General features: G+C 40.2%; 1 protein-coding gene across 1 annotated transcript in view; it reads left to right on the forward strand.

Annotated features, from left to right (window-relative positions):
* Window positions 1–1,452: 1,452 nt before the first annotated feature.
* The window catches only part of HOOK1 (hook microtubule tethering protein 1), a 39,378-nt gene continuing 20,146 nt past the window's right edge, over window positions 1,453–20,684 (forward strand). The window contains exons 1-6 of the mRNA XM_075181762.1: window positions 1,453–1,638; window positions 15,382–15,467; window positions 15,712–15,784; window positions 16,398–16,448; window positions 17,855–17,987; window positions 18,574–18,641. Of these exons, the coding sequence (XP_075037863.1) occupies window positions 1,594–1,638; window positions 15,382–15,467; window positions 15,712–15,784; window positions 16,398–16,448; window positions 17,855–17,987; window positions 18,574–18,641 (456 nt within the window). The 5' untranslated portion in view covers window positions 1,453–1,593. The remainder of the gene's footprint in view (window positions 1,639–15,381; window positions 15,468–15,711; window positions 15,785–16,397; window positions 16,449–17,854; window positions 17,988–18,573; window positions 18,642–20,684) is intronic.

The raw sequence follows: 20,684 nt of genomic DNA on the forward strand, positions 1-20,684 counted from the left end.
GGGGTTTCCAGGCACTAGGAACCCCCCCCCCCCCCCTTGGTTTGCCCTTGCACCCAGCCCCCACCCTTATTACAATAAGCCCTCAAATCCTAGGTTGGCATTGTAGCGGAGATGGGGCTTAATGATTAGATTTGCACCATCAAGACCCCCTCCTCCCGTGCAATGGCGTGAATTTTGGCAAATCAAAGGCGTCATTGGGCTCCCTCGTGCGCTTGTCACATGACCTCCCCTCCAGGTATATTCCGGGGATGAGGTTTTAAAATTGGTCAAGTAGGTGGCGACCTCGGAGGTTAAGAGGGTGGTTGAGGAATTTTATATAATTTCAGCCGCCACCTTCTAACGGCAGATGAACCATACCTACCAACTTTTAAATGTAGGCCACCAGGAAATCTGGGGGGAGAGATGGGTTCAGCGAATCGCATTATTTAGCTCCGCCCCTGCAACGCAATAACGCAGACGTAATTTTACCGTGTGGGGGCAGGGCCAAAATAACGCGATTCCCCGAGAATCACGTCATGGAGGCTCCAAATCCTGCCCACTTCACTAGGAAGTGGGCAGAGACGGGAGGATGCCCTACTCTCCCGGGAGTCCTACCGGAATTCAGGAGTCTCCTGGACATTCCGGGAGAGTTGACAAGTATGAGATGAACTCTTCTGATAATTTGGGGAGATCGCAACCCCATAAAAATCCTAAACGTGATCTATCCAATTTGATCCAAGTATAGTTTTTTTTCTTTTTTGCATAAGCTGCTCTGAATTTTATTTTATTATATTTAACTTTGATTTGTGAACAATATGTGAATATCGTATATTCAGCAATTTGTTCTTGTCAAGTATCACTTATATGTAATATTATCAATTAGATTGATAGGTATTAACTTTTTTTTTTCTGAAAAAGGAAATAATTTAAAAAATAAATGTTTGTATGTTCCCATTAAGTAGTTTTCACCATCACTGTGGACACCTGTCAATTATAATGAAATGTAGACAACTGTGTGAGAACTGTTTATTGTTTCACTTATTACAACAAGTATTTATATTATGAGGTAAATAATGTTAATAATGACAGCAATAGTTGGAGGAGTTTAATAATGAAACCCCACAGCCCCCACATTCATGGGTCTCCCCCCAATATCTGAGGCGACCGCTTCATGTTCTATTCGCCTCACGTATAATCTCGCAAGGCGGGAACGCCAGCGGACACCGCCTTATATACCCCCAAATCCAATCACCTGCAAGGGATTTCGCTTGACGAAAAGGGATTGGCCCGAACTTGGCTCCGGACCAAATGATTGGTCCTCAGCTGGTGACAATCACCTGCTGCAGACCTTGGGGGGCGTAGCCCCTCCACCTGTCATCCGTTGTGGGAGTAGCTAACACAGCGGCGCTAGGGGGCGTGGATTAAATGCGCTATTCACGTAGGAGACTTACGTCGTCATGGCTCCGTAGATCCCATTCAAGAGACGGAGACTTACGTCAAACAAAGGAAAGAGGCTGCGTTTACCGTCTAGCGCCCTCTTCCCTGCTTCCCTGTTCCCAGGTGAGGTCAGCTAGATCGGGAAGACAGAGGAGAGGAAGTAGTGACAAGAGAGAGATGGCCGGGAAGGAGAACGAGCTGTGCGAGAGCCTCATTATCTGGGTGAGATGGGGGCAGTTGTTAGTGACGTCATATGTGGGGGGCATGGGGGGGGTCTATGGTGTATTTCTATTTATAGGGGTCCCTCAGATCATGGGTGTCCTGTACACACTACATCAGCCTTATCCTTTGCTGCTGCACATTAATATATTTAATAATTCATGAGTTTTGGTGTCTCTTTGGCATTATTGTTCAGTATTCATGGACATTATTCAATTATAGTATTATGCAATGCACATTATTCTTTTTATGACTTGCATATCAGATGTTTTGATTATGCTGCAGATGTAGGCAATCTGTGGCTCTTCAGCTGATGTGGAACTACAAGTCCCAGCACAGCCTGGTACTAAAGCTGGCTACACACTACAGAAATTTCCACCAACTTTTTATGCCGAGCGATTTTACATGCGACCGATGTTCCGATCGCTCGGTCCATGGACTGCACACACACTAGCGTTGTTTAGGACGATAAAGGGAAGAGCGGACGTCCCTTTAGCGGCTTTTTACAGCCATGTTGTCGTGAGCAATGACTGTAATTTCGCACTCACTATCGTGGATCGGTCGGAAGTTTATACACACTACACAGCGGAAACGAGATTGGAACGAAAATATTAAACGGTACGACCAACCAAATGAGGCGACAATCGTCCATTTGGGCAGACTTTCGACCATCGTGTCACTGCACACACTGACCCGACTTTTGAACGAGCGGTCGTATGTCGGCTGATTTAGTCGATTATCGGATGAAAACTGTGTAGTGTGTACCCAGCTTAAGACTGACACAGTTCCCCTACTGTGGGCTTTAATACTGAAATTGTTAAATTTATTTTTCATTAATCCTATATTAATCAAATCAGTTTTTATGCAAATAAACTAAGTAGACTGTGAATAAAAAAGTTGGGTATTTTATTACACATAACTCCCCCCCCCTTAATAAATTGTCAAGAATTGCAGCAATAGGCAATGCCCGGGCATTTAACGTTCTAGTTTTTCTAAAGTATTTATTTCAATGGCTTATTAACCCCAAACAAGAATTTCTGCATGACATTGTTTTGCATTTATTTGTTTTTACATTTTATAGGATTGCATGTCCTATAGATTGTCAGCTTGCGAGCAGGGTTCTCTTACCTCTCTGTCTCTATGTATTACCCAGTATTGTCTTATTAATGTTTGTTCCCAATTGTAAAGCGCTACGGAATTTGCTGGCGCTATATAAATAAATGTTGATGATGATTATACAGTGTTTTATGGTTGATAATATATATGTTTCTATTTTAGAAAGACTTAACCGTTATATTTACTAAACTGTGGGTTTAAAAAAGTGGAGATAACTAGAATCTGATTGGTTGTTATGGGCAACATCTCCACTTTTTCAAATCCGCAGTTTAGTAAATATACCCCTTAATGTGTTTGTCATGTGATTGCACTTTTGATGGCTTATTACAAATCTGTCACAGAAATAAAATGTAGGGTATACTATGAAGCTTATTCAGTAATGGTCCTTCGCCTGTTTTCAAACTGTTGATTTTATGGAAACTGTGTCTCAGAAGAGCAAACATCATTAGCTAAGTAGTATAATCGCATTAGGACATATTTACCTGTACTTTAGGGAGCTGTGGAGCAGTGGGCTGAATAATTAAAGGTACCACAGACTACCTTGTGAGTATGGTTACATACTGTCAAAAATGGTGCTTATATGAAATTATAAAATATAAAGACAAACTGTGGACTAAATTTCACATATGTGTATATATGGTTGCGAACCATCAGTATATTATACATACACACCCAGCGGCATTTTTATTATTAGTTATTATTTTATTTGGGACTTTGTACCCACTGGTAAACAAGAAAAATACTTTGTGATCTCAAAGAAATACAAAACCACATCTATGAAGCTTTTTTCAGCTGTGAGTCTACGGGCTCCTTGTATTAAAATGGGGCGATATGTATGATTTTCCATCGCTGTTTATCACGGAGATAGAAAATCACAAGTTGCCACAGTTTACTGTTAAAATATTGCTGAGGTAGCAAAGTGTTTGTTAATCTACCGCTTCGCTGGATCGGTCTCCGGGTATCTGTAGATGCGTTAGTCGGCTAAAAATAAATTGATTTAATTTATAAGAAAAGTAGTTTAGTTTTAAAATATTCCCAATTGAAAAAAATATATATAAATAATTAAAAAACATTTTGTTTTTTATAATACTCTGTCGTCATCCTGAGATGATTATAGCAGAAGAAGAATTGCGGCTGTACTTGTTCAAGATTGTTATCCATAGCCTTCTCTGTATTTCAGAGATAACTAAGTATAGTTATAAGAAAAAAATATTGAAAGAGCTTACAATCTAAACAGTGAAATGGAAGGGCTACATTGTACCTGTTTAGAATTATATATTTGTTATTATTTTCCAATTGCATAAGGTGTAAATGTGTGTTTAAATTCATACCAAGTTGTTTGGTTACTTTTTAAGCCATATGCACTCATGTTGGACTAACGTAGCTTAATACCGTATTATATTTACGATTGAAGCTATCTAAATTCCACCTTCATTGAGAACACTCGTAGGAATGTCAAAGGCAGGATCTGTTGAATAAAACTGTCTTTAAATTGAGTAACAGAGCTTAGTGCTGTAATGTGTGACAGGTCTCCGCAGCAAAGACAGATTAATAACTTCTGTCACCTAAGACGTATAAGAATAAGATTATATTTCAGTGCAAGCATTAAAAACCTTAATAATAAGCCACAACCAGTTTTTAGAATAAAGCTTCATGAAGTGAGAGGTTAGTACACAGCCAGCTTTTAGCATGGGTCAAATGATTGTAACATAGACTGGAATTTATATCCTTTGATGCACATTTTGTTGGCAGTAAATTAGATCGTTGATATAAAGAAGGAGCTTGTAAATAATTGTGACTTGTGTTTGTACCTGTAAATAATTTATATCTTGCTATTGATTATTTTTATACACCAGTCTATTTACATTTATTAGCATATAAACAAGCATTTGTAAACTTGCCTGATGAAGGGGCCTCTGTGCTCTGAAAACTAGCAAATATAAACATTTATTTTGGTTAGCCGATAAAGGTATCACTCCTATAATACTTTTTTTCTTTTTTGACACAAAAGTATTCAACATCACACAGCATATAAACAGAAAAGAGTTACAGGAAGTAGTCGTTATATCTACCTGCAGACCTAATTAGATGTACAGTTGCCATGCAAATTATTCACCCCTTTCACATTTTAAATTCATACTTGGAAACAAAGTTGATTTATTCAGGAATACACCTGAATAAATCCTGGAACAATCAGTTCTCTTTAGAGGGTGCATAATTAAAAAATTGGAATCCACCTGTAAACAATTAAAGTGTTTCAAATAATCCAAAAATAAATACACCTTTGTGAGAGGTCCCACAGTTGGTTAGTGCTTTTCCAGACATGAGCTTCATCGTGAAGATTAAATAAGATTCAAAGCAAATCCGAGAAAAGGTTATTGGATTGCACCAATCGTGGGAAGGATATAAGAGGATTTCAACGACTTTTAATATTCCCTGGTGCAGTTTCATAATAAAGGAATGGAAAGAATATGGATTCTGGAATTTGTCTATAGGAAGGGAATTTGTTTGAGAGGCAACAGGAGGGGGGCACTACAAAAATATACACTTTACGATGGGTAATAGTGATGAAGAAAACTCACATGAGTGCTTGCTGGAGAGCATAGACATAGGGGGGGGGGGGGGGGGTAAATACTGACGTAATCAAACATTGCAGCTAAATCAGCTTCTCCTTGAAGGGAGGTGGGGGTGGAATGTATTTATGTAATAAATTATTGCTTCATTTGTAATAGTACTAGTTGTATTTTTTAGTTGACATTACAGAGTATTTTATGTTTATTAGTGGTAAGAACTCTAAAATAGATCAGTTTTGATTCCTTGATATACAATATGAAATAAGAATAATATTAATACATTTTACAGTCACTGTAGTAAATGGTTAATTGATAGTGTTGCGTAAAAAGAAACCATGATTTACTGATGTATAAAATAATAACAATATGTAATATTTACAGGTTCATGTTTTTATAATGTGGTAAAGTAAATACATTGCCTTTATTGACATTCATTAAACACCCTGATAGTAAGAGTATTTTATATCTCAGTTTTAAACATCAATTGTTAAATTAATTTTCTCTATTTGTCGTAGTACGTTACCATGACTGGTGAACATGTGTTATTTCTTGTTGCATTCATGTCAGATATAATTTAGGCTGTTCTGGGGCAAACGAACTGCGTAGTACTAGGAAGGTTTATCTAATAATGTGTATATACTTGTCACGCTCTGCCGCATTATACCCACTGGTGTGTTTGTCAAGCGCAATTGTGTGTGACACGCGGTTGTTAATATAGTTTTTTCTCGCCTTTCTGAGGACGTTGGAGGTGACCTAGGAGTCCTCATTGTGTTCACTTGTATTAGCGCCAAGTGAATGGTTCAGGGGGCGTTCTGAGAAGCACAGCGCGGCCAAATGTGTCTGGACATGGGGTTGTCAGACACGGGGTTGTCAGACACGGGGTTGTCAGACACGGGGTTGTCAGACACAGTCATTTCCATTTTTAAACCTGGTTACATGGATTCCACAGATCTTGCCTTTAATTAAAATAAATTCTGATGGGGTAATGTGCCGAAAATCAGCGAGTTTACTTCAGATTTATACATTTACCTCTAAGTGTAATTTCTCTAGTGCTGGTTAGCGCTGTTTTGGGGAACTTGAGCTGCAGTAGTCAACATGGTATTTAGTTGTAAAAATAAAGACATTTTCTACAGTGTCTTTAGCTTCTGTAAGTATGGAGTATGCATTAGGTGGTCGGTGTTTGGTATTACCAAAGGCTGCTAATCAGACCACTATATAGTGATATTTTAGAGAGAGGTCTTAAACAGTAAGTACTAGATTTACTAAAGGGTGGTTTGATGAAGCCGACAGTTTTCGGCTGTTTTTCCGGCGGTTTTAAAACCTCCAGAATGAAGATTTTTAAAAATCAACCAGTTTACAAATAGCTGTCCCAATTTTTTTTTTTTTTTTACAAATAGCCATCCGGATTTTTACAATGATGAACATACAAACAGCCGGATTTACTAAGCCGCGGTTTGCAAAACCGCCATCCAACAGCCAAAACAAAAGAGGTGGTTGTGAGCGGCGAGATTGCTCCAACTGCTGGTGTCTGAGCTATCTGGCCATTCAGAACATTAGAGGAGTCAGAATTTGCATTTAAATTATTGAGGCAATCATTATTTATAGATTAAGGGGCAGAATTAATTGATAATTTACTTATGGGTGCAAATTTTCTCTTTTTTTTTATTTATTTTTTTAACATTTTATTTTTGAAGAGTCAAACGATACAAAACATTAGGATACGGATATAACAATGTCACATATCATTTCAACAATACAAGATATATAGTAAGTGCAGTAGAAAAAAAAGGACATTGATGTTAACATTTTAGTGTTGGATGGCTCTGGTTTATATGTAAGGAGGAAGGAGATAGTAGGAAGAAGAGGGACAGCGGGACTAGAGCCGTGTAGAGAGAGAAGTGGGAGAGGAAGGATTTCAACCTGAAGGTCCGAATCTATAAACGCATCAGGGGAAGGAAATGAGCTTCTCTTGGTCACATAAAGGGAGAGTGAAAGTTGAAGAAAGATAACTACGGGGACCAAATGTTATTAAAGGATTTAGAGGAGTTGTTGAGAATCTACTAATGTTCTATCAACGAGAAGCAGCAATCTCGTGAATCACACACCAATCATCAGCATTGAGGGCCTCTCTCACAGGCCAGTTCATGGGGGTCATTCTGGTCCTGGGTGGTCAGGGAGAGTTCTGAGTAGAGGGTTGATATTAAACTTGCCGTGGAGGATTGACGAAGACAGAGGGATTCAAAAGAGGTGAGTGGTCGGGCAGAGAGTCGTATTTGGTAGGGACCGCAATGGCATCCTGTCAGTAGGGGTGAGGTCATCCAAAAATCTGACACCTCAAGAATGCCATGCGGCGAACACGGTGGGCATGAGGCTTGGGGGAAGTCTGGGGAGTTGAAGAGTGAAATAACCGGGGAGGGTTGAGGAGATATGGTGTATTTCTGAGAGGCCATGTCCCAAATTGTCAAAGAATGAGAAACGTTTACCCCGACCAGATAAGTTAGGAGATTGTGAATTGGAGAAATTTAAACACATGGGAAGGGACAAAGAGGGTCTGAAATTGATAGAGGAGCCCCGGGGAGAATGTTCATTTTGATTGTGTTAATGTGACCTATCCAGGAGATGAGACAGTGGGACATGTGGTTAGATCTGATTTAATTTGGGAAATTAGGCGGGGGAAGTTGGTTTGGAAAAGTTGGTGATATCGTTGGGTAATGTAAATTCCAAGGTATTTTATTTTTTTGGAGCAAATTTTAGTTTCCATTATAGTAAGGGGACACTAAGATCGTGAGGGAGGGGAGAGAGAGAGAGGCAGTGGATATGTGGAAGTTTAAAACCGCCACCAAACATGATTCTTAGTAAATCTAGCCCTAAAGGTCATTTACTTTGGGGAATTTAATTGGCCACGTTACTACGGTAATTTTTTACCGCTGATTTTTGCTTGCAGCTCCTGCAATTATTGCAAAATACTCATTTATGTCTGAAATAGGGCGAGAATAAACATCAGGGCGATCTTAATTGCATTTTGTCACATTTGACTATTTTATTTCATTGCTAGAATTGCGCCTATAAGTGCACTTATGTGTAGAAGCACGGGGGCGGAAAACGTGACTCCACACTCCATTCCTGATATGTGCGTCACTTCCAGAGTCGTATAATTCGGACAGTACCTAAAAAATTGGGACTATTAGGAGGTGCTAGATCTCCAGCATCCCCAGTGATGTGTGAAGCAAAGTAATTACTTTTTTTTTTTTTTTAAATAAATAAATACAATTTCTTAAAGCAAAGTGATTTGTGAAGAGAAGCCGGCTCTGTTGGTCGATCACTAATCTGCATGCACCCACTTTCCTGGGCATGCACAGAGCGAGGTCACACAAGTTACACAAACTGTGGTCGTACCCGTCTATGTCCACCTGCTACATGGGCAACACTGCTTTACACTCCCTCTTTCTTACCGTTTTGTTGATGACTTCCTATGTGAGATATGAGCTTTGGTGCTGAATTTGGAGGTATCAGTAAGTGACCTGTGACCGCTGATTAAGAGGCTGTTTGCATAACGTATCATTTATCAGCTGACCTTTAGCGCTCAGTTTTACCACACGCGCTCTTGGCTCCGTTGCTCCTGGTCACAGATTACTTTTCTGGCTTTTTGAACATGTCAAACATAATAAAATTAATATGGTGCAAAATTTATATGGTTCATATTTTGCTTGTATCTTCAATTTACCTTGAAATGTCACTCACACACAGGTGAGCAGCGGCTATATAGAAATATCTGGTGCTGGGCCAAGTGATTGGAGTAACGTGAGGGACTGTAACAGGATCAGAGGACGTCCGCTCACTGCCCTATAGCTGCCATCTGCAACCAGATTTTCCCGCATTCCCAAAATCATCCACCCTACTTAGATATCATTTTGTTGGTATTACTCTTCTTTGGGGACATTCCAATATGGCTTGTGAGCAGCGCCATCTTTCCTCCTTGTCTTTCTCCCTCTCTGATTCATCCTGCTCTCTCTCTCTCTCTCTCTTCCCGTCTCCCTCTTCCCCCCCCCTTTCTTTATCCATCTCTCTCCCTCTCTTATTTCTCTCCCTCTCTTATTCTCTCTCTCTCTTTTTCTCTCTCTCTCTTTTTCTCTTTCTCTCTTTCTCTTCTTTCTCTCTTTCTCTCTTTCTTTCTTTCTTTCTTTCTTTCTTTCTTTCTCTCTTTCTTTCTCTCTTTCTTTCTCTCTTTCTTTCTTTCTTTCTCTCTTTCTTTCTTCTCTCTTTCTTTCTTTCTTTCTTTCTTTCTTTCTTTCTTTCTTTCTTTCTCTCTTTCTTTCTCTCTTTCTTTCTCTCTTTCTTTCTCTCTTTCTTTCTTTCTTTCTCTCTTTCTCTCTTTCTTTCTTTCTTTCTTTCTTTCTTTCTTTCTTTCTTTCTTTCTTTCTTTCTATCCCCTCTGTCTCTCTCTATCCCCTCTGTCTCTCTCTATCCCCTCTGTCTCTCTCTATCCCCCTCTCTTTCTATTTCTCTCTCTATCCCCTCTGTCTGTGTATGTTTCTCTCTCTCTCTCTCTCTCTCTCCCTCTCTCTCTCTCTCTTCCCAGTGCACTTCATGTTCTCATTGTAAATGAAGCAGCTTTAATTAGTTATAATATCATTTTAAAGAAATATAACCAACTTCCTCAATTCACCAAACTTAAACTACAAGTCACACTGCTCAAATCTTGTCTATTTTTTGCACTGTTTGGTCAGTTTATTTCATTTTTCAATCCTACCATAACCCTGTAGTTGACGGCTTGGATACAGCAATAAGATGGAAGAATCATATATTGATCTGTCCATGAGAAATGTTATGTTACCAATAGAACAATGTACTGCTGGCCTAGGAGTACCCAGGTTAAACACGTCACCAGCTCCTAGAGGCTGCAATGTTGCGAGTATTGATGCAGCCAACAACATGGTCTACAACATGGATGCCACCACAGTGTGTGACAGGTTCATTTAAACGGCCATCTATAATCTATAACCTACTGTAAGTGGATCCAGGATGGACTTGCATTTTCTTTGTTGGTATTGTATACAGTAGACAGGGTTTCTCAACCTCCGGTACGTGTATTCCCGGGGATATCTCGGACAAATCCAAGGGTGCTTCAGTCTGTTAAATTTCCCCAAGCTGAATATGTTAGTAATTGTGTCATAACCCCCCTGCCCACTCTGTGATGCTGAGCTGGGCATGGCGAGATGCCTCCATCCGCGTCACTGCGAAACGTCCCCACCCACCTTGCAGCCCAGTATGTGGGTGAATTGCCTGCTCTCTCGGGATCCTCAGGGTCTCCCCGCTAGTTTAGGAGTTTTTCAGACATTCCAGGAGAGTAGGCAATAGGGACTTTAATATTTGTAAAGAATAACATCTACAGGGGTACTTATTTACACATATAATTGAATATTTGGACAACATATACTAACGTAAAGGGGTATGTGAGAAGAGAACGGGCTGGAGTTCTGTAAGAGGGAACCTCTTGTATGTTTATACTTATCACACGCTAATTGGATACTCTAATTTAGTCACTGACTAATGTGATCGCTCCTGGTTAATATGATTTGATATCTGATATGGTATTTAGTGGCGGTTTGTCAGAAGGATGGATTTATACACAGTTCAGATTCCTCAGGATTAGATAAAAATGTAAAGCTGTTAATGCAGTAATTTCCATATGTCGCAGTCTAACTAACAGCGCTGCTAGTATGTTACTGTGTGTGTGATACACCAGAGACCAAGGAATTCAGCTATATTTAGTCCAATACAGCCATTCAGTAAATACTAATACTTAATTGAATCAGCTTTGTAGGCTTAATCCAAGGTATTTTTTCTTGCAAGGATTTGTTTGACTGTAACTGATTAGACCACAGTAATGTCCTTTATGGAGAATAGCTGACTGTTCTCAAGGATAATTAATATAAATATTTCCCTGTATAACTGGTTTTCCGAATGCTGTATACTCCATTTTGTGCAAGTAAAATACATTGTTACCGGTCCGCAAGCATTCCCTGTTAAAAATTTGGCCAAAACAGGTCCAAAATAATTTGGATTGTTGGCAAGTATGATATAGAGGTGCATTTAACACAGCAATATTCCTGCATTAGTGTGACAGGAGCATCACACCCCTACTCTGTGCTGCTGGGGGACCCTGTTCCTTCCACTATATAACTCTGTCTGTTGCTTCCTGCTGCCTCCATTCCCTCCTCACATCATGTCACTGCCCCTGCCACATGCAGCCCTGTCCTCACTAACACATCACTCATCTCCTGATATAATCTGTGCTGCTGGGGACCCTGCTCCTTCTACTATATAACTCTCAATCTGTGGCTTCCTGCTGCCTCCATTCCCCTCCTCACATCATGTCACTGCCCTGTCACATGCAGCCCTGTCCTCACTAACATCACTCTCCTGATATACTCTGTGCTGCTGTGTACCCTGCTCCTTCCACTATATAACTCTCAATCTGTGGCTTCCTGCTGCCTCCATTCCCCTCTTCACATCATGTCACATGCAGCCCTGTCCTCACTAACATCACTCTCCTGATATACTCTGTGCTGCTGGGGACCCTGCTCATATATAACTTACCTTGCAGTCTTTCCTGCTGCCTCCATTCCCCTCCAATAGCTGCACTATAATGTAGCGCATTTATATTTTGATGAAACAGAAAACAATATATTTGCTGCGGTGAATGTTTTTTTATATCTGGGCAGGCTTCCCAGTTTATAGCAAATCGATTGCTGGTTACTAGGTAAAGGGCAATTATAACAAGTGAAGATATAGTTCCTTTTGTTATAAATGTTTAGTATATTTTAGTTCCTTTCAGAGGAATGTTTCAGAAAGTTATTACAGCTGGAGGGGAAGGACCATATGTGGGTTTGCAAGTCAATCTCTGATTTTGAATAGCAGACATATGACAGATGACAAGAAGCTTCATGTTATATACAGTATATATAGTTCAGGACATTGATTGATCTGTACCTGATCTAGTAGTAAAGACATTCCCTAGCGCTTGGTCAGTCACATAGGAATTTGCCAGGTGATTCCTGTGGCATCTCTAAAAGTTACATAGATATGACCTCTGCATCTGTTAAATAGTTTAAACTACTGTGAGTAAAGCTACGTTCACATTGAAGACTCGTAGAACCAGTTCTGACAAATCCTGGGTGTGTTTACAGCCTGAACGAATGTGCAATTTAAGTAAACTGCTTCTAACTAAGTCATTTGGGCTCCTGAGTGTGAATTCATTATTTGAATATTTTCTTTGTCTGTTTGATTGGATTATTTAAACCAGAAGTGATTTTACTAACCGCTCCTGACATGTGATAACTCTGATTTCCATGGACTAAGAACACTGTGCAGTTGCTGTAATGACTATATGGTAGCAGAATTAGGCAACCCACCAGCTTTTCTTGATCTTGAACTACAAGTCCCAGCCTTCCTTGCTCGCTCTGCTGTACAAATAGCTTCAGTTTCTGGGGCTTGCAGTTTCTTCCTTGTACTCCAATATCTGAAACTTTCTATGTAATATTACTAATATCCAATATTATCTGTACTGTAAGCGAGTTTTTTTCATGAGTGTGTGTGTTAGCACAAGCAAACGTGTGTCCTAAAGGAAAACCAGTCCTTCCCAACATATATAAAAGTCACCTGTATAGTGGCCCTTTTACGTCCAGCAGACATATAACACCTTTACCTCACTGTGATATTTTGTGCTTCTAAATAGCTGCATAGAACTTGCACCTGTTCCTATCTGAGACCTCTCGCATCTCCCTATATACCCTTATCAGATGGACTTCTCTTAAAGCCGCAGTACCACCGATGGGAAAGATGTTACTAATGTGCCCCTCCCCCCTCAGTAGGAACCCAGGGGCCCCCTACATGCGGCTACTTGTCTGGGGGCTCTGCCAGTTCTATAATGCAGAACAGTTTAGTTAACCACCCATTATGTTTTTCGGCCAGTAAAATCTTTTCCGTAGGTGATATTGCAGATGTAAGAGCGTTAGCTGCACACAGGTACAGTAGCTGTGCTTTATACACTTAGATTACCTCCTACTGTATATTTGAATGCAGGTTTTTAAATTAATCAGTTTACTGTTACTATACTGCTGTATGTCTGAATCTGTATATATTTCATACTTGCCAACTCTCCCGGAATGTCCGTGAGACTCCCGAAATCCGGGTAGGTCTCCCAGACTCCAGGGAGAGCAGACAAGTATCCCGCAAACTGAAATTTACTCGCCAAGATGACACAATTTTTGGTCAATCACGTCATTTTGGCCCCACCCCCTGCAACAAAATTACATTTTTGAGGCGGGGTGGAGTCAAAATAACACGATTTACTGGGTCCCGCCCTCCAACCACGCCCCCTGCCCGGGATCTCCTGGAATTCACTATTGAAAGGTTGACAAGTATGATATATTTTATTGTGTCTATACTGTACATTTGTAGTCTTAGCCAATATTACACCTATCAGTTCAGCAGTAGCTAGTACTGAGGCCTCTGTGATATTACTGCTCCCAGGCTGCATTCCCATGAATAGTCCACCCCACAATATGGCTGCCTGCATAATCTGGGTATAGTTGCCAACACCTCCTGTCTTGTCCGGGAGACTCCAGAATCAGAAGGAGACCTGCCGGCGCCCCGGAAGAGCGCTTGCCTGCCTGCAAGGTGGGCTGGGGACATGTCACACTGATGCTTATCGCATAGGTGCCCACTGCAGGAGACTCCCGAATTCTGGGTAGGGAGAGCAGACCACTCTCCTGCCCACCTAGTGACATGGGCAGGATGGGAGCCATCTCCGTGAATCGCGTCATTTTGGCCCTGAACCCTTGTGGTAAAATAATGCTCTGTCCTCACTTCCCAACATCAAAAAGTTGGTAAGTATGACATATCAGGCCCCACCAATATCAGTCAACACCAAGTGCTCAGGGGTGTAATGGCACAGTCAGCATCATCATAACTGTACTCATTGACATCATCAAGCAGCGACCACCTCCTTCTGTACATCTGCCCCTATAAAAATAGGCAAGTCTGACATTATCCATCTCCTACCTTTTACCTGTACTTAAAGGAGGGGTATTCTAAATAACCATCGTGACGCTCTACACTGTACTTGTAGTTACAGTTTGCTGGTGGTTGGTATTTGAACTTGTGCTGTAATTGGTAATTATTAGATGTGAGCATTAAACATTGCTCCAATTTGCCTCTACTCAAACGGTTAACTTTAGTATGAAGAAATATGTCTTGTTACTTCCTCTGGATGGAAGATAAGAAATGTTTGCACTTAGAACCCTGATAAAACAAGCCTGTGTTAGGTGGCTTTTAAATAACGTTTACATAGCTGTGAAACATCATTATACCAAGCGACTGCGCACAGAACCTGAGATCTGGAACTGGCAGATATGTTATACTGGATTTACACCATTCTGTGCATGTACCGATCTATAAGGGTGCATGTTAAATGCATAATATTAAAGTCAGTGTGTACAAGCTCTAAGCCCATCATGTCATTATGGGGAAGGATATTTATAAACAAACTTCTACAGGTAACTGTGGTGTTGTCCATAGCAACCAATGCAAAAATTTGTAGACTTTACTAGGAAAATTACAGAATCTGGTTGGTTGCTATGGACAACATCTTCTGTTCTACACAGTTACCTGTAATTCTGGTTTCATTTATTTTGTATCTTATCCCCTGGCAACACAAATAAACAACTGATGATATGGTGACATTGATGAAATACACGAATGGAAAAGCCAATTTACTAAGGTGACGTTGGGAAAAAGCCTTTACCAATGTGAACTTGTTTTACTTGAGAAGCTGTGCTTATTTTTATTGTTTATTTTATATTATTTATTATTTTTATTTAAATATTTAATTGTCACAATATTTACATGTTAACGGATGAATATAATTACCTAATATCTAATCAAAATGCATGAATGATATGCCTAGTGTTGTCTTTGTTGCAATCTCCTTTCAGTCTTCTATCCGAGAGTCCTTTTGAAACCGTCTAACCCTATTTTGTTTCCCTTGCGACAGTTACAGACGTTTAACACCAGCTCTCCGTGTCAGAATATCGGGGACCTAAGCAGTGGCGTCACCATGGCTCAGATACTTCACCAAATGTAAGCAGCACCTCCGCTTCCACCAGCCGTATACCAGCGGTTCTGGTCATATCACCTTACACTTACCCCTCTAACAGTGACCACTGTGATGCTCCTGTTTATGTTGTGTATTATTGGTTGGTGAATCGGAATGATTCATTTAATCTGGTTCCAACACATTTGTCTGATGTCTCACTTTACTCCAGATTGTATTTTCTATAATGTGTCGTATATAGCTGGTCTCACAGATCTGTTCTCTCCGTAGCGATGGCTCATGGTTTGATGAATCCTGGCTGGTTCGTATTAAAGAAGATGTTGGAGATAATCGAAGGATAAAGGTATTTATAACTGTTGGTTAATTGCCTTTTATTTTGACAAGAGTGATGCAATGCTCTGTTTTTTTTTCTTGAGCAAAGCTGGGTAAACACTACACAGTTTTCATCCAATAATCGGCTCAATCAGCCGACATACGACCACTCGTACAAAAGTCGGGTCAGTGTGTACAGAGACACGATGGTCGAAAGTCTGCCCAAATGGACGATTGTCGCCTCATTTGGTTGGTCGTACCGTTTAATATTTTCGTTCCAATCTCGTTTCCGTTGTGTAGTGTGTATAAACTTCCGACCGATCCACAACAGTGAGTATGAAATTACAATCATTGCTAACGACAACATGGCTGTAAAAAGTCGCTAAAGGGACGTATAAAATTTGACACCAGGACCTGACTCAACAAAACCTTGAGACAATATTTAGTGTTCATAATTTTTCCATTTGTGATATTTAATATAAATAAATGTTGTAGGTCAAACAGACATTATTTTGCCACAATCTGTCTTTACATAATTATTTGAGGATAATTCTTCTTTAGAGGTGAATGAATGACCTTTGTCTGTGTTCATGTTAATGAGCCGTTTGTTGGATTGAGGTTGAACTTGTCTTTTATTTGCTTAGATCAATAATCTGAAGAAGATTCTGCAGGGAATTGTGGATTATTACCGTGAGGTAAGACAAGTGCTGCTCTAGTCCAGTAAGGATATCTCCTCTCTGCTGTCTCTCTGTAGATTGCTGCTAATAGAATGTGCCGCTCCTGCGTTGTATACAGCAAATCCCTCAACATTTCTGTTATACGGATAGGAAGGGCGTCCCTTCTAGGCAGTCCATGAGAGCCGCAAAACCTTATGTATACCCCCCAGCATTTATAGAAGTAAATGCCGGGATTAAATAAAACCTGCACCTAATCTACCCATACCCCTCTCTGATCTACCCGACCACACCCACTTTATGTGTAGCGTGGGCAGGGCTCCGCCTCCTTTAAGTTAATGCCTGATGACTAACAAGGGCCTTGTGCCGGCAGAGCATCCCTAAATTCCCCTTCACCAACCCTGCCATCTCTTATTTAAATAATCCCTTCCTGTTTTTCCATGTGGGAGCCCTTGCTTGGGGCGACCTATTTAACAAGGACGGTACTTGTTCTGTATCGTCATTTTTAGGATAAAGCGTTTTCTATCCTGTAATGTTTAAATAATAATTTAATTATTAAAATAGTTTGAATAAATTTTACAAACGTGGTAAAAAAAATAAATCCAAACCATTTTATATAATGATGTTTTGTTAATACTTCATTTAATTTTCTTATTCATTCAACAAATGGCACTGAAAGCCCAAATTAGCGCATGAACAGAATGATGGTGACTGGCAGTGCTCTGCGCCAGTAACACTCGGCTGCCATGGCCATATTTTTTTATAAACATTGGCAGTGTGGGTATAATAATACAAAGGCCCCCAACCGTTGAATAATAACTGTTGTCCCCTGTTAATCGGTGTGTTCTTCTCCTCTCTCTGGTCTGTGTCCCTGAATGATGTCCCCCAAACACTCCTTAGTCTCTCCCTTCTACCAGTGATCCCGCACTAGAAACAAAGAAACCTAAACAACAGAAAGGAACAGACTGGTCCCCACAGTTTGTCCGTTGTCCACCTCATTGTTCTGTGATGTATATTTAAGTCCATATAATTCCCCATGCATGGTCTACTCCCCCCTCGTTCCTTCTCCTTGCCTCATGTCACCATGTGCTGCAATCACTGGACCTGTCAGTCATGCTCAGGGTTTAGAGGCCATAACCTGACAGATCAGTGTCTGGAGACTGACTAGAAGCACAGAGAATGGCCGTAGGCAGAGTCCGTGCTGACACGAAGAACATAAGCTGGGCTCAGTCCCTGGTGATGAATACTCTGATGTGAGAGTAACGATAGGATGTGACAGAAACATCTGTGAGCTCTTCTGCTGTGATACTGTAACATCAGTGCCGTTCTGTCATCCCACACTCCACAGCCGCAATGATTCCACCTCTCTGTCTGTGATTAAACCCAAATCAGGATCTGAAGTTGTGGTTATTCTTCCCATGTCCTAGGTATTATTTCAGCACATTGAGGAATACCTCCTCCCTGACCTCAGCCAAATCGCAGAGCACTCCGACCCCAGAGAGATGGGGCGACTACTGCAGCTCATACTGGGGTGCGCTATTAACTGTGACAAGAAACAAGGTACAGTCTGTAAGAACGGGGGGGGGGGGCGGGGTGGCAGCATTTTCCCCATCACCCAAAATTTATAATGTCATTCCATTGCCTCAGATTGAAGCCTTAATCATTTGACCTTTGCTTTAAACTTATCAAACTAGAAGGAGGTTCTTCCATTCCTGCAATTGTCATTTGTTATCAGCTGCGCTGTGATTTCCTGGAAGTGTTGTGACGGTTCTATAAAGATAAATAAATAGAGGATCGTGTTCCCAAAATCAGGGAAACATATTTATATCCTTTACAGGCCATGAATTAATGCTTTATATGTGCAAATCACCATTACCCCCAGCAGTACAACACACTACAGTTTTACTTTGCATACCCTGGCCACACACGTTGCGTTCTCGCACAATTAGGTCACACACGGGCATTGGCTGGTGGCACTGGCGCTTGTGCCGAGCGGCAGAATCAGCCCGTCAACAGGTGATTACGGGTCACCTTATCTCTTCTTATCTGTTCACATTTAGGGTAAACATTGACCAACTCTGTTCAAGATATTCATAATAAAGTACTAGGGGGTTTCTCTGAATTAACTCTGTTTTGTTACTTACAGAACACATTCAGACAATAATGACACTTGAAGAGTCCGTACAACATGTAGTAATGACCGCCATCCAAGAGGTAAGGATACACGTCATATACATGTCATTTATTATTGTATCCGATACAGACCACCCAGAACATAACCAGTGACCAAACTATCTTACCCATTACCAGGTGCTCACTACCAGTCCAATGACCATAATAGTATGTATATGCAGTTATACTGTACACAAGAGTAAAATCCATGGTGACCTCTGCTCTGTGACTTCTTCCTGTGTATTAACCCTACCAGGGGATACTGTCCTGTAGGCTTCAGCTCCTGGGGCACTACAAGCTCATTGTACCATAAATAGCATTATTCGTTCAAATTCACATAATGATTTAAGGCGGTTTATAGCTTAGAGTTGGCAGAGATCATATTTGGTTCTACAAATCACAGCCAGTGTGTCCTTGGCAATGCCCTATATCAGCCCCAGGGATAGACATCTTGCGTTGGTTTATGTTGGTTTTGATTATAGAGGTGTCTGCTATAGTGAAAACCAGATCTAAGCCAGTAATTGCAGGGTGTCGCCTATATGGGGTAGAATGTGTGTATGCAAAATTCAGTGTGCCCTTAGAGACCTCTGTCCATTTAGCAGGGTGGCGATACAGTACCCTCTTGGTAAAACAAGCCCCAAAAAAATCTAAATCGCACTGAGTATTAAAAACAAAACACTGCCACCACTATGATTCTGTCCCAGATCTGACCCTTTTGGAAGCCCCAAACTGCTGTCACAACATAGCTTAATCAGAGTAACTGTAAACTAAACAATTCCATCTTTAAATTTAGCATGTTAAAGAACAAAGACTTTCTGACATGTTAATTCTTTAAGAACACAAAGACAGAACATTGTTAAATGTGATTTAATATGATCTTCACAATACTTATCGCTGAAAAGTACTTATGAAAATGCAAATAAACACAATAAATGCAGATTAGACTCAATCTCTAGCAAAATATGCAGCCTGGAGAAACGGTAGAAAAGGACGGTTTTCCTGAGAATTTTTATATTCCACTATATCTGCTATAATTTTCTGCACATATAAATATGAAACATGATTTGGTTATATTGATTTCTGAAATTGATATATTATTTTATATATTTATTTTATATCCTTATTATTCCTATTATGACATTGCTTTCAGAGGATACATTTTATTTACAGGGTCCTTCACAAATATTTATAATCGGATGTATTTTTTTGATCAGTTATGTTTCTCATAAGGAATATAGAGTGAACTTGTTTTAGGCAGAAACTTCAGATTCAGAGGGCTTGTAAACTTTGCCTGAATGTTCTCCCTTCTCATAACAAGAGTTCAAAGAGATCAGCAATAGGCAACAAGTGACAAGAAATGGCCATTTAGACTATAACACACATATTCTATATGTTTGTGGCATATTTTTAGGCTATACCGGTGACATAGAGGGCACCATGTGCTTGTAGTCTCCCTGTTATAGTGGAAACCAGGCCAGGCTGTTTAGCACTGTATGTGTTGTGTGGAGGGGGCATCTGCCCATTTTATAATTATTTATTAAATGCTTTTTATTACATAGTGCAGTATCTGGTCTGAGCAGAGGTTACTCCCAATCACTTACAATTCTCCACTATTCAGGCAGAGATGTTTTTTTTTTCTGCAAGTGACTGACAGTTGCCACAGCTGTTGTTGAAATATATTAATGTAAGTAAACATAGTAATTTGATTCACAAATTACAATTTCCATGCAGTGTGTACTTTTTCACTTATCTGTCATGCGTAGTAAGATTCTCTCAATTTGCCATCTGGTGGTAGAAAAATGTATTGCAGGGAATTTCACTATTCTGTCTTTGGAAACACTTTTGACACTGTGCCATGTGTTTCCTTAAAGTGGCAGCACGCGGAAGTTTGCCTCTATGTAACAGAGTTCACCCTATTTACTCTAAGTGGGATAAATAACTTTACACAGCATTTTAAAGTGCACTTGTCACCTGCAACAGAATTTTTCCAATTAATTTTTTTCTATTTAACATGTAACCCCCATTTGATTGTAAATATTTACCAAGTACACTCTGAATCAGTGTTTCCCAATCCAGTCCTCAGGG

The sequence above is a fragment of the Mixophyes fleayi genome, chromosome 8, assembly GCF_038048845.1.
Source record: "Mixophyes fleayi isolate aMixFle1 chromosome 8, aMixFle1.hap1, whole genome shotgun sequence".
NCBI lineage: Eukaryota > Metazoa > Chordata > Amphibia > Anura > Limnodynastidae > Mixophyes > Mixophyes fleayi.